Source organism: Drosophila innubila, assembly GCF_004354385.1.
Source record: "Drosophila innubila isolate TH190305 chromosome 2L unlocalized genomic scaffold, UK_Dinn_1.0 4_B_2L, whole genome shotgun sequence".
Lineage (NCBI taxonomy): Eukaryota > Metazoa > Arthropoda > Insecta > Diptera > Drosophilidae > Drosophila > Drosophila innubila.
Genome location: NW_022995372.1, coordinates 9,666,520 through 9,681,099, shown reverse-complemented (window position 1 = coordinate 9,681,099; position 14,580 = coordinate 9,666,520). Strand labels below are relative to the sequence as shown.

The window sequence follows — 14,580 nt, the reverse complement described above, 5'->3', positions numbered from 1 at the left end:
TAACTATTTTCGCCCAAAGGTAGCAGTTACTATAGTATATCAAATACCCTGCAAACTGCATTTAAAACAGGTAACAGTTGTATAATATAAATGCAGACATTATTTCATAGGTATAGAGTTATCGTTTCACATTTAAATTTTAAATTGACATAACATTTATTTAATTTGTAACTTAAAATACCTTACTATTTATATTTTTTTATGCTTTATAAATTTTTGGTGAAAAGCCTTTAGTTTGCAGAATTCTTCCTTGTATTTCTAGGGCATACTTTAGTCAGTCACCTTGATTTTTGGCGTTTTTGGCAGTTTTTCATTTATGCCGTGAGCATTTTCGAGGAATTTTACTTGGTTACCGCCTGCACATGCATGCTTATACGACAAGCCACAACGCCCCCAATTCATAGCACCACCCACACCACTACGCATCCCAAACAGCTCCCTAAAGTCCAAACTTTTGCACTCAACAGCAGCGCGTTGAAAAAAAAGTCAGAAAAACAGAGCAAAATAACTTTTTCAAACGGTTTTGGCTGTTGACTTTTTCTCAATCCTTTTTTTTTGGTCAAAAAGGAGTGAGACTCGCGCCACTCCGTTGACTCATATGCCACGCCCCCTTTTGCCATTCCGCTGCATCGCTTTATCAACAGTGCAAAATTCAATTTCACTTTTGGCACGCAAAAAAAAACTTTTGACTTTTGGCGTCTTTGGTGGGCGCATCCACTTATCATATTTCAATTGCCACGTCCCCTGGCCCTTTTGGAAGAACCACTCTTGCCACTTGTCTATTGAGAAAAGGTGGCGCGAAACTTTTGCCAAAAATTAACTTTCAACTTTAAGACTCAAAAAACGGCGTAAAGAATTTGTATTTATTGTAAAAGATTGCAATGCAGACACTTGACAAAATTAAGTCAGAAAGGGATAGAAAGATGCAGTGGACGGAAGGAAGATAGGGGTAGGGGATATTTGGTTAGGGGTTAAGAAAAGCCTTAAAGTTTATTACAATGTGTGTGTGTGTGTGTGTGTGTGTGTGTGTGTGTGTGTGTGTCGGGCAAATCCCCAGTTGCATGTGGAAGTGGAGACAAATTTACTCAGTGAAAGCACCCAAAGGCAATCTACAAGATACAAAAGTATCTTTTGCCAGCTGTGGCGACGCATTGGTAGCAATGGTAGCTACATAGCAAAAGTAATGACCAATGCACGAGCTAAAAAACTTGTTGTTGTTTTTGTTGCCATTGCCAATTGCTATTGCTTTTTACGCCCGCTGGCCACTTGAGAGGAAATATCTGAGCATTTGAACATTTACGCTCCATCGATTGCAGTCCAAGTTGCCTCGATGAGAGAAAGAAAGAGGAGAAAAAAATAGAGACTAAACGAAGTAAAGTAAAGTATCTGGCAGATAGAAACAAGGTAGCAAAGTTTGCTGGCCAAACAAATAAACCACAGAGCTTGCTGACTATTTCTCCCCTCTCCTCCACAGCTGTCATCGTGGCTAAAACTTTTGTTTGGCCAAGTGCAGCGGCAAAGCGATAAAAAGCCACAGCACGAAACGTAGCTGAGCTACTGAAGAAGCAGGCTGAAAACTCGTTGGTTTGACCAGGCCAAGTTTACGAGTAGCTTCAATGGTCAACAAAGACACACACACATTCACACATATAGAGAAATATATGTTGACAGTTGCCTGAAGGAGCGTGAAAATCGTAAGAGGAAACGTGGTTGCAACAATTTCCTCATTAGCGTGGCAAATTCGTAACTCAAACAGTCTTGCAACTTGGCACATGAATTTGCGGCAAGTGGCTAATTAAAAGACGAGTATATACCACATCAATAAAACTGTTAAGGAGACCAAACAAAAATAAAACTCAAAACAAAATTGTTTAGCCATCTCTTTTGCTTGCTTTCTCTCGAAACTGGTTGCAACTTCATTTTTCATATGCTCAATGGGGCATGCTGTCAATTGGCAGCTGAACTGAGCTCAACTGAAGTGTAGAGAGCTCAGTTCAGCCCAGCTCAGCTCGACTGAAAGCCAGTAAATGAAGCAAACAGCTTAATGAGAAAAGCGTCTGAGCAAATGACATTTATAATATTAAGTACCAAAATTGTTTAAGACTTCTTCCACAATATAAGCTTAAGCTTTGAACAAAATGGAAAATATAAAAATAAATAAATTGGTAGGAAGATTACCCTTAATTTAATATATTGATGATTCAAATAAAGCGTTATAAGTTCCACATTGTTGTTTTAGATTCCATCAAATTTTACTAATCTTTAGGTAAATTTATTTCAGTTAACATTTTGTGAAAAAACGATACTCATGAAATTTAATATGTATGAGTTATAAAATATTCGATAATTAATTCACGATTACATGGTATCTAAGCTGTTTGACAAACATTTGCTTCAATCCAAAAACATTGCATAACTTTATTACCGCTTACGTTTTCGATTTCAATTGCGAACAATATGATGTCCAAGTTTTTCGCACTTATTCATAAACGAAAACAATGGTAATAAAACAATAATAAAAAACAAGAAGTATGTAATTATATATGCAATAATATTTGCTTTGTTTGCTTTGCTCTGCTTTGCTTTTCACATCTGTTTTTGAGGCGCATAAATTTGGAAAATATTGTGCAAATAAATTATCAGCATATTTTTGTAGGTCGCGCATAATTTATGTAACTCAATTTTCTTTTCTTTTTTATTTAATTAAAATGTTTTCCGCTTGCCAAAAATTTGCATCTGGTATTATTTATTAAGTTTTGGAATATGTATTTTTGTTTTAAATAATTTTATGGCTTGTTTTGGCATATTTTTGTTACATTTTGCAAAATGCAAAATCAACAACAAAAGCGACAGACGGACAAATGGAAAAACCAGCTAATAAAAGGCGCGTCTCTCGAGGTTTTACTGCAGAATTTTTCGCCTCACTTCTCATGTTCTTCCGCTGCTGCTGTCGGTTTTTCAAGCTATTTTCTTTATGCTTAGGCGGCCACAAAGAATATGGGAGAGCAAGTGAGAACGCATAGTACCTAAGCAGCACAGGAAACAGGAAAAAGGAAAAATCACTGGCAATTTGCATAAGATACAATTGAGTGAGTGTCGTTGCCGTTGTCGTCGTTGGTGGCGTTTCTTTATTTTCCTGCGCATTATTTTTCCATTGTACGCTCGTGTAATGAATTATCATATTTCATGTGGCTTCCACTCAAGCACACACACACGCACACACAACACTCCAAATGTTTGCATTCAAATTTGTGACCCATCCACAAAGGAAAATCAGAGAAAACTGAAAAAGAAAAATATTTACTCGGCCGCTATATTTAAGTTACGGAGAATGTGGACAACATTGCGACAAGCCGCAAAAAAAATGAGTTACACAAACGAAATGCAATAAAAAATGAGAACATGCAACATGGTTAAATAGTAAGAACTAATAAATACCCTGTAAACTTTAAAACTTGATCTTAGTTTAAGAATTATGCAACTCCTTTGCAGAATCTGTTCAGCTAATCAGAACTGCTAGTTACCTTTGTGAGGTAGAAATATTTTTAAAATATATATATATTTTTAAATTTTATGCTTAAAGGTTTAGAATTAGTAGTCCATAGGAAACATTCATATTAGAGCTTGAAGGAATTAAGAAAATTGTAGTTATATTGTTTCAACAAATAAAAAAGAACCTTTTATTTTAATAAGTAGGAAAAATCTGAAAGTATATATTTAACTTCGAATTTATTTGAATCTATAAAAACAGTATTAGTAATCTCATAAACTATAATTACTACAGGGTATTACGAGAATGCTCCAAACCCTGTGAAGTCACAGTTAGAGAGTTAGAGCAAAATGAAGGAGCAGGAGCTAAACAGATGGAGGCAAATATAATTCATGAAAATAAACGTATATCTAAAATAAAGTAAAGCTGTTTCACCGAACAAAGTCGAGAGTTCAGATACCGAGTGAAGGAGTTTGAGTTTTGGGTTTCGGTTGTATTTCCTTTTCTGCTGTTGATTTGGGTCGTGGCAAGGACTTAGCAGCTTAGTCGCAGTATGAGTGTTGCAGAAGTTGTCTCTGTTGTTATTCTAACTGCCATTGTTGCTGTTGTTGGTGCTATTGTCCAGCTGCTGTTGCTGCGGCAGCATCTCACCAAGAAATGACAGTAAAAATATGTCAGAGCAGCTTCCCTTGCTACCACTGTAAGAGTAAATTTCAGCTTCTTCCCTTTCACAATCTCAGTCCAAACACTGACTACTACTGTCCATCTGTTGGTCGCTGTCTCTCTATCTCCCTGTCTCCTTTTCTATCTGTCTCTTTTTTGAAATATGCTTTGCTGCAGCTTTTATAAACTGTGTGTCCAGTTGTTGTAGTTGTTGTTGTTGTTGTAAGCGCTTGTCGCTGAACATTTCATTCATTTATTTTGCGGTTTTGTTCAGCTTACAAGCTGCACTTTTCCTTTGGCTTTTTATGTTTTTCCCCTTTTTGTTTTTTAGTTTTGTCGACGTGTTGCGGCGCGAATTTAATTTTAGCTAACATGCCACGCCCAGTCAAATGTTTTGTTAACATTTTCATACATGTTTACAGCTTTAGCTAAGAGGGAACAGAGTCCTTCTTGATTACGGAGCGCACCTGGAAGAGAGCCGGGCACAGAGGCCACTTGGCAGCTGCAGTGGCGCCCACAAAGCGAACGCTTGGATTACTCATGTTTCATGAGTTCTTTTACCCCATGCCCATGCCCATGCCCCTTTCAATCCCACTTCAGTGCTTGGAATTACACGCTTGTTACTCATGCAATATTCGCTGTTTGTTTGCAATTTCAACTCGCGAGCGAACCTGGCCAACAATTGCAAAGTCTCAAATATAAAACCCATTCTCGTACACACGGTGAGCTGACAAAGAACAGAGCTGCTTTTCAATGCTGCTGCTGCTAGAGACGTGGGCGAGGTTAACAGTGGTTGTTGCCACAGCCACAGCAGCCACTCAGTTTGCTGCTTTTCGATTTGCAAATTGCATAACGATTCGCCAGTTGCTCTCGTTGGTTTTTATTGTTGTTGTTGCTGCTAGAAAACTTCAAGTCGCTGCAATGTGTTGCCAAAATGCACGTTGCATGTCACTCATAAAGCCAACTTTAAAGTTGAATACTTTAACTCCAACTTTGCTCCGTGAAATGCTTAAAGAAATTGCGTTTGGAGTAGTCGTATATGGAAACGGAGCTGGCAATAGTAATTCAATTTATTAATCAATCAACTTAACTGAAATATACAAAAAATTGTATTATTTTCTTAACTTTTTTTAATAATTTAACTTTTCAACCATGTTTAAATCTATGTATGCAAGTATGAAAAACCGTTCGGTTCTAAAATGGGCTTAGTTTAAATAAAAGCAACATTTGATGTGCTCGTTAAATTTCTACTGAGCTAAAAAATTCAAATCTCAGTACATTTTCATTAGTTTAGTGAAATAACAATAAAATTTTATTTGTTTTTAAATAGAAAATCCGCTTAACCAGTTCATGGGACTGATTTTCAAATTTAAAAACCTAAAATTTATTTGAAATTAACTTACCAGCTTTTCATTTTTTCTTTTTTTAATTAAAGCAAGTTAAAACTTAATTGAACCTGTTTGAAGTTTCCACTTAACTTTTTGTCAAAATTTATATAAATTGTGAGTTTTATATTTCTTAAAAAATTTTCATTATTAATTTTCTCAACAATTTTAAAATAGCTTAAAATCCGCTGAACGAGTTCACCAAACTTAAGGTCTACTTTGCATTTTGTTGGTCTCTTAACGAGCTTAAAGCTTAGGTATAAGTTGATGTGGCAGCTGAAATGGTCTGCATTCAGCAGTTGTCGTATATTGCGTATACGCAACGTTGCCTCACTTTGTACCACGCTTTTTATCATCTACTCTTTTTAGATTACTCTTCATTTTCCCTCCTTTTCTCTCCGATTTGCTCAAATCAACTTCTATGAGCTATGCTATATTCTGCATAGTTTGTTAGTAGCGGATGGTGCGTTTTTATGATGATTTTTAGTATTATTGCATTGCAATTTTAAATGGCAAACATTTTTGTTGCAGCGCACTTCCTGCTCTCCTTCTCTTTCTCTCTCTGTCTATATTGGAGGCTCTGCCATTCCAAGCTGACTTTTATTATAAGTATGTATATCTTAATGCAAAATGCAAAAAATTACTTTCATTTTCCTCGGAATTGGTTTTACAAGCAGCAGCAAAAGGCAAGTTAAAAAACTTGGGCCAAAACAAGCAAACGGCAAAAACAGCGCGCAAAACTTTTTTGCCAAGTAAAAAATGTAACATTACACTGAGGGCTTACCCCCTTGCAGTGGGTTTTCTCCAACCCTGTTGCATTACAACTCTCAGCTGGGAACTGAGCTCTGTTGTTGATCCTCTGGTGCAATATATGCAATGCAAAAGTTTTTAATTTAGCGCTAACTTAGCGCTGAGACTTACAACGCAAAGCAACTGGAAGAGAAATGGCAGAGGGTTTCCATAAAGGGTGAACGGCAAGGGGATGAAGTTGGGAATGTAAGTCCATGAAATATGCTTTCAAAAATAATCAACTCTCGCTCAAATTGTTGCCAGCTGTTAGCCAAGAAATGGCCCATTGCCTTGCCCACCTAATTCCCCAGCTGCAATTCTAGAGTTGCCCCAAACAACATCCCTCAGCTTCCATTTGCGCCTCTGCCTCATCTGGAGGATGCAGACAAGCGCATTTCATGCGTAAATCTCTCCGGCCAGAAATGGACAGCGTCAACGGCTTAAGTCCTCATTAGTCCCCCTTTACCAAACTCCCCCTTTAGACAGCAGCTATCAAAATCTTAGGATACAGCAAAAGTCATACTCAGTCAGGAGAAAAGGCAGCATCATGGGGCAGCATAAACCATCCAGCTTCAAGTCTCACTCAAGCTTGGCCTTTCCTTAGACCATGTTGAAGGTGTGGCAATTAAGTGCTGAAACGTCAATTCAAACATTAACTACAAATTCTAAAAACAGAATCAAATATACAAAAGCTAAAAGTAAAAATATTTATTTATAGAGTAATTTTTATTAGTCATTTCTCAGTTGGAACTCAAACAGAATAAATTTGCAATCATACGCAAATAATAATTTAACAACATTTTTAAGTAGAAATTACTGAAAACATTATATATATTATTACTCTTAAGTTACACAATTTGGTAACTGTTGATTTGATTGTTTAGGTAATTCAATAATTCCCTCTTAATTACTGATTTAGCAACAAGCAATTCTATTGCAATTACATAAATACGTAGTTGAAACAATAATTATTTATTTTGTGAACGAAATTAAAAGCTCTGGAATAATATTTTGTCAACTTTAATTGAAAATTACAACACATTAGGAAGATTTGCTGCAGTAGATACTTACAATAGGTTATTACTTAAGTAATTAAATGGTAATTGAACTAAACCCATTGCATTCGAATTCGATCCCACATTTTCATTGGTTAGCTGCCTTCATGTCCATCTAATTTTCTAGCTCCAGAATCTATCTTAGGGATTATCTTGTGAAATTGATCATACTACGAGTATAAGCTCAATGAGCTTACATTGTCCAACATAATCCTGGACAAAAGTTCAGAGTTTGAGTTGCTTACAGTTTGAAAACTAACGCAAAACGCTTAACTCAATTCAAGTTAGGTTTCAACTACAATTTTGGAGCACCTTTAAAGTTTAACTAATTTGAAATGAGGCGAGGGAGGGGGCGTAAAATGGGAACAGGGTCCGAAAATTAAGGTCTATGTGTGTAGGTGGGGTGGGTCAGTTGGTCAACTACGCTGTGTGCAACTTTTATTTTGTTACACTTCTGAACGATTTTTGTGTTGTTGTTGGTCATGTTTTTCTAGTGAACATTTTTTTGTTATTGTTGTTTAACCCTTGTCAAGTCGAGTTGCGCTTAAAAAATAAAAAAAATGTGGGTCACTTGACGTACAGCAACAACAACAACAACAACAGCAATAACAAACACAGGAGCTGGAAAATTTATTGTGCGTCGTTGTCGCCGCCAGTTTTTAGTTTTTGGTCAGAGCTTTTGGCTGCCAAAAGCGGCAACAACAAAAATGTGGATGTTGTCATGTATTTGCTCCAGTTTGCCACAAACTCTCTTCTATGCTTCCCTGCCTATCCGCCCTCCGTTGTTGCGACTCTCTAACTTTCCCTGCGCCTGTCTCTATCTTTATTGAGTGTCTGCCGTTAAGGGCGGGGCAAAGTGCAAAGGGAGGGGGTGACAGCTTTTTGGGTATCCCATTGCAGACTTCTATTTTGTTTTAATTTATTGAAGCACTTTCCAAAATCGCGACATTGTTGACCGGCTATATAGATAATATTAATAGCTTCAAGTGGTCAGTGAAACGGTGCCCCAAAAAAGGTGAATGCCTCTAATGGACGCTGGCAGGGAGTAGGTGCTGGTGTAGGGACATGGCCAAATGATAGCCTCAGAGACATTTGCGTGAAAGATGTCACGCCATAAACCCTGTTTATTGAACCATTAGACAGGCGATAGGCCAAGTTACAATCACACAAATCTGACAGAATTCCAAATAAAATACTGTCAAATGACATTATTCTTTTTCTCATTCTCTCCCTCTCTTTAGGATTTTAATGAGTATTATCTAACTGCTTTCTGACAAATTAGTAAAACTATTTTACCTTTCGAATACTAAAACCTAATCAGATAAGGGTGCGAGTCGGCAAATCTTTTATTTATTCTAAAATATAATCGGTTTAAATAATTTGTATTTCCAGAAAACACGACTTGTTTTAGAATTTAGAGTTTAATCTATAAAAATATTGCATATCTTTTGCTGAAATTGGGTTTTAAACTTGATAAACTAAAAATGTTTTTAAAACAAAAACAAATGTTGATCACATTAATAGCTGGCCTTGATATAACAAATATAAGTAGAAATAATAATTTGAATATCTTAGCAAATTGCTTAAAGTAATGCTACGTAAGCCCAGCGCAAGTGTTATATTCTTTCATGGTTCGGGAGACACGGGAGCTGGCATAATGGATTGGGTGCGCAGTTTAATTGGCAGAGACCTCGATGGATCCCATATCAGATATGTTTACCCGACGGCCCCTTTGCAGAAGTACACGCCCTTCGGTGGAGAGGAATCCACAGTGTGGTTTGATCGCAAGGACGTAGACATAGCAGCTATTGAGGATAGGGAGAGCATGTCTAGGAGTTACGATATTGCTCGCCGACTTATACAGAAACAGGTTAATGATGGCATTCCCTTGCATCGCATTATTGTCGGTGGTTACTCGATGGGTGGTGCTTTAGCCTTGCACACTGGATATCATGTCAATACGAATCTGGCTGGAGTATTTGCCCATTCTTCATTTCTCAATCGCAACTCGGTGGTTTATAAATCTCTTCAAGAAATATCAAATGGAAATCATCCAGAACTTTGCATGTTTCAAGGTAGCGATGATGAGGTTGTTGAATTCGATTGGGGCTTTGAGACATTTAATACACTAATCAAATTGGGTGTATCTGGCTCTTTTACGGTACTGCATGATACGACACATGAGCTTCAGAAGAGTTCTTTGCTTGATATTGAACAATGGATTCTACAGAAGTTGCCTTGAACCTATAACTTTTATGTGAAAATGAAATATATTAAAATCTGAAAAAATAATGTACTTCTTATTTAGTGGAAGATTCAAATCTAATCTATTCCTTTATCTTAGTTTCAATGAATGCTCTTGAAGTTTCCCTGAAGATAAGACTTTAATGTAATGAAATATAACATTTAATAAATACTAAAAAGTTACTTTACAGATCAAAATGTAATGTGGAAATATAAAAAAAATTGTTTTTAAAGTAACTTTAGCTTTACTTCAATGGGATGCTCTTGAAGAGTAATCGTTCAATTGAAAATGTAGTATATTAAATATAAACTGACTTGCTCTCGCTCTTCCTCTGCACTTCGACACCTGTTCAAATAGTTAAGTTTGTTGCACAGCTAATTAAGTCAAGTTTATGCAAAGGGTTTTCAACTCGTTTCATTTTCGCACGTTCACACCTGGCACCCCATAGTTGAACCCCTCTCCCGACCCTCTTTCCAGTCTCGCCCTCTCTTGTAGCTGTTGTATATGCGCTTCTAATGGCTTCGTATTCCCACACACCAGACATCAGTGAAGCTCTTAATGTTGAGTTCAGTTGCAGTCTTCTACCCTCCTCTTCCCATCTCCTCTCTCTCCTCCATGCCTCCTAACATCGCCTCAGCCAAGCCCATTGTAATGTGCAAATGAGCAAGTTCTGATGAGCTGAATTGAGTTGGCAGTTCGAGAGTTGAAACCTGGCAATTGGTTTGCTTTGGTTGGAGACGGTGAGGGGAGACTCTCCACTCTTCCTTCTCTTATCGTCTCGGGCCTGGCCGCAATGACACTGATGGATTTGCTCTTAATCAATATGAAATGAGCAGAGCAACAGTCGCAACAGTTTCAGTTGAGTGTCACATCACCCCTTCCCCTCTCTCCCCATCTCTTGGCCAGCTTACCACTTTGGCTTTTTGCCGCTTTGACGCTTTTGGCCGAAGCAACACCTCCTGTGTCTGTCCTACCTGACTTTTTTCAATTTACAGTCATATAGATGTGTGTGAGTGTTGGTAAACGGTGTTTTTCCTACTATTTTTTTGCACGTAAGTTGTTGTTTTTTTTACAACTGCGCTTAACTTCTGTTTTATGAGAAAATATTGTACAAGTTTTTAATTGCTTTTACGCTTAAAAAACACGCAAATTGTGCCAGATACATGTGTTCACTGTGTGAGTGTGCAAGTGTTGGGTAACAACTTTATTTCCATTTCAGAGCCAGAGCTCCATTTTAAAACTAAGAAACAAAAAACAGCTTTGCAGAAAAGTTAATTTCTGCACACAAAATACAGAAAATACTGAAGCAATTGCCAACTAAACTTTACACTCTGAGTGCGGGCGCATATCTGTGTGTGTATCTATGTGTGTGTTTGACTGATTTATGATTACAAATGGGATTCATAAGCGAGTCCATAGAAAAGACAATTCATAAATATTTATAAATATGCTAGAGCAAAACCGAAACAATTAACTTAATCGATTTGTGGGTGAGAAACTGAACAGATGAAGAGAATAGGCAAACGACAGTCGATTGATTACTTAAGAATTATGTGTGAAACCTTAAATAAAACCAACAACAACAATATATACGTTGAGAAGTTTTGGCTGAGAACTATTCAAATTAATTAATGTCTTTGGGCAACCGCAGCCGAAACTTTGGAATTTGGCAAACGTTTGAGAGATCTGTGCAAAAAAGAAACTTGTTAAATATATTCAAAACAAATAGAAAGGTTATCGTTCAAGACATGCTGAACTAAAAGACACCATTTTAAGTGTAAGCAATCTATTAAATATACATTCCTACAGTCGTAAGTTGTTAATACTATTATTTTTAGAACAACTCTCTATATATTCCACTGTTTCAACAACCTGCTTAGTTCTATACTCTACAGGGTATAATCAATTCAAAATACGAAAACGAATCCGCCTTCAACGCAATTAGCATATGTCCGCCAGATACTTTTGTATCTGGGTGTATATCTATCTATCTCTGTGCAAGTGTGTTTGAATTTAATTAAAATTCATTTACATTTAAAGTCAACAATTATGCGCATTTTCCCAGACTCCACAAAAGCAAAAACAAAACAACAAATGTTATTTTTTTTTTTTTTTTAAAAACAGTCTAAACGATTTGTAAATGATGATGCACACGAGATATAAAGCCGAAAAACGAACTATTGAAAATTTGCATAAATTAAAATAACAAAAAGGCCAACTAGCAAGTCAGTGAAAGAGAGAGAAAATAAAGATGCTCACTTGTGAGTTGATTTTCCCTCCATTGGGCAATTGTTTGTGTCTCATCTCGCTTAATTTATCTTTCGACTTGGTCAATTATGCATTATGAGCTGCACTTCAGCAAAATATTATTGAAGAATATTTCTTGTTGCTGTTTTGGGACAAAAATATGTGTTGGAAACTCGTTTCGTTCACACTCGGTAAATGTTTCGCACATGTTATCTCGTAATCGATGCAATTTATATCAAAACACTAAACAAATTGCATAAGATATACAAAATACACAGACAAACTATCTGCCTCTCTTTTTGTTTCAGTCTTTCTGTCACTCGCACTCTCTTCCTCTTTTAGCATATCTTTGTAATACAATCAAAAACTTTGTTAAGCGCATTATGCATGAGTTTGCCTTGCACAGAGGAGGGTAAAGAGAGTAGAAAGAGAGAGGAGATGGTTAAGAGGAGACTGACCAACGGCAATGGCCTTTTGTGCTCTGTTTGTTAGGGAGGGAAGGGAGGCAGGGTAAGCTGCTCATTGTGCATAAAGTTTACATGATTTTGCCACAATTCGTTTGCCCCGCTTATTATTGCCACACACATGTTTTCTCATGTTGCAAAGTGTAACGAATGCTTGACGAAAGTGAAACAAATCGAAAGTGAGACGAGGCGTGGTGTTTATCTCTGTTTGTGGAGGCCAATTCAAAGACGATTACATGATGCTGTTGTTAACAATGGGCGCTAGCAAAGTCGGCAAAACACGTGCATAGTTTTTAACTTCAAGTATTAAATTGAGAATGTGTAGAAAGTTTGCAGCAAATATATGTGCAAATTGTTAAAATTTTTGTGCAAACAAAAGTAGCTTTAATGAAATTTTATGAGTCAAAGTTTGATAAGAATAATAAAAATAATATAAAACAAAATTAGAAATTTGTGTAAAAAAAGACTACTAAATTAGAGACAACTTTTAAATTTACAAATTTGGTTAATTAATTTAAAAAAAAACTAGTTTGTACAAAATTGAAAAAAAGTTTATAAAAACAATAACGCGCAGAATAACGAAATTTAAGTGCAAACTAACAATCTAATTTGTCCAAATTTAGAAATTATAAATATAATTGGCTTGAGAAATTTAAAAAATACAGCAATTAAATATGAAGATAAAGACATAAAGAAATTTGAGTGTAAATTAATTTGTGCAAATTACAATTTTTACTATTATAATTGGTTTAATCTTTAAAAGCTATAATTAAAAAATATGTAATATACAAAAAATGAGAAATGTATCATCAAATGTATACGAATTAATACAAAACTTGACGTTATTAATCAAAACGAAAAAATTTAAATTTGAAATAGCTGATGCAAAACTTAAAGAGTTTAAAATCAGCTTCAGCAAATAAATGCTATGGAAGCACATGCAAAGTTTGCCAACTCATATCAGCTCAAGCATTCATTTCCACTGTGAATTAACTTTAATTTTTCTGTGTTTTTTGCATTTGCCACCGTGTTGCGCCTCCCTTTGGGAGCTGGCACATTTAATTGTGCGTGCACAATTTGCGCAGACACACGCATACAAACACAAAGTCAATTTAGTGTAAAATTTGAAAAGATTTTTTGCCAAGGATAAAAGGATAATGTGCAGTGGAGAGACGAGCGAGGCGCAAAAAACGTAAAACATGTGTTTGTGAACTTCAAAATGAGTCGACAAATGTGCATATGATACATAAACTTGTTGTAATTTATAAGCAAAAAGAGTAAAACAGACGCACAGTCAAAGCAAACTTGCAAAAAAAAAAAAAAACAAAGCAATATCAAAACAAATAGCAGCCCACGATAACAAATGAGACTTGGGCAAAACAACTGAAAAAAATTGTGTAAATAAAAAATGAAAATACAGAAATGCGTGATAAGAAATACGAATACGAAATACGAATGTAAACAACAGCAAATTAAAGTCGACGTGAAAAATTTCTCAACAAAAAACAAAAAAAATGAGAATTTCCAAAAAGAAAACAAAATGCATTTTTTGTCTGCAATAAAAAAGACAAACGGAAAGACATTTTTTCGCTATGAAGAGCATTTCAATGCTTACTAGAGCAGTGTTGGTAAACGTGCTGTGAATGTCAAGTTGGCAAGTGGGTGTTCCGCTGGTTTGGGCGTCACTGGTTGCAGGCATGCAACAAATTGCAGGCAGCACGTCGGCAAAAATGATAAACAGAATCTATTGCATACTTTGTGGCGCGGTGAAACTAGAAGATGAGGAAGAAGAGGTAGATGAAAGAGTGGACGGAAGCAAAAAGGCATATATTGCTGATAAGGCGATGGAAACAGACAAAGTAACAAGAGTGGGTGAAATGGACGGCTAGAGCTGCCAGGGTTGTCATCATCAACAAAGTAATCATGCGTACCGCCTTCACTTGGGCAAAAAACTTTGCCCATCTGCCACAAGTTAGTGCTACAGCTTCTACTTCTCTTACTTCAACTTCTACTTACTCTTCTTGTTTCTTATTTTACGTTTTTGCAAGCAAAATTTTATTATTAAAATGCAAAATTGAAAATGGCAGTGACGTGCCAGCAAGAGGAGTCAAGGGGGGTGTAGGGGGTGGGGGGTATGCGGGCGTGACAAAGCGAATGCATATGAGTGATGCGTGACAAGAGCAAAACAGAGGGGGCAGCAAATGGGGTGTGGTACTATCGCTTGCTGCACTCAAAAAAGCTG

The 14,580-nt window shown here is 36.4% G+C and overlaps 2 protein-coding genes across 2 annotated transcripts in view; one reads left to right on the top strand and one right to left on the bottom strand.

The window, feature by feature from the left end:
- Positions 1 to 368, bottom strand: part of LOC117779777 (hemicentin-1) — a 41,569-nt gene extending 41,201 nt beyond the window's left edge. The window contains 1 exon segment of the mRNA XM_034616085.1: positions 346 to 368. Within this exon segment, the coding sequence (XP_034471976.1) occupies positions 346 to 368 (23 nt within the window).
- Positions 369 to 8,928: 8,560 nt separating this feature from the next.
- LOC117782385 (lysophospholipase-like protein 1) lies at positions 8,929 to 9,671 on the top strand. The gene has a single exon (XM_034619488.1). The coding sequence runs from the start codon at positions 8,974 to 8,976 to the stop codon at positions 9,622 to 9,624; it is 651 nt and encodes a 216-aa protein (XP_034475379.1). The 5' UTR covers positions 8,929 to 8,973; the 3' UTR covers positions 9,625 to 9,671.
- The last annotated feature ends 4,909 nt before the right edge of the window (positions 9,672 to 14,580 follow it).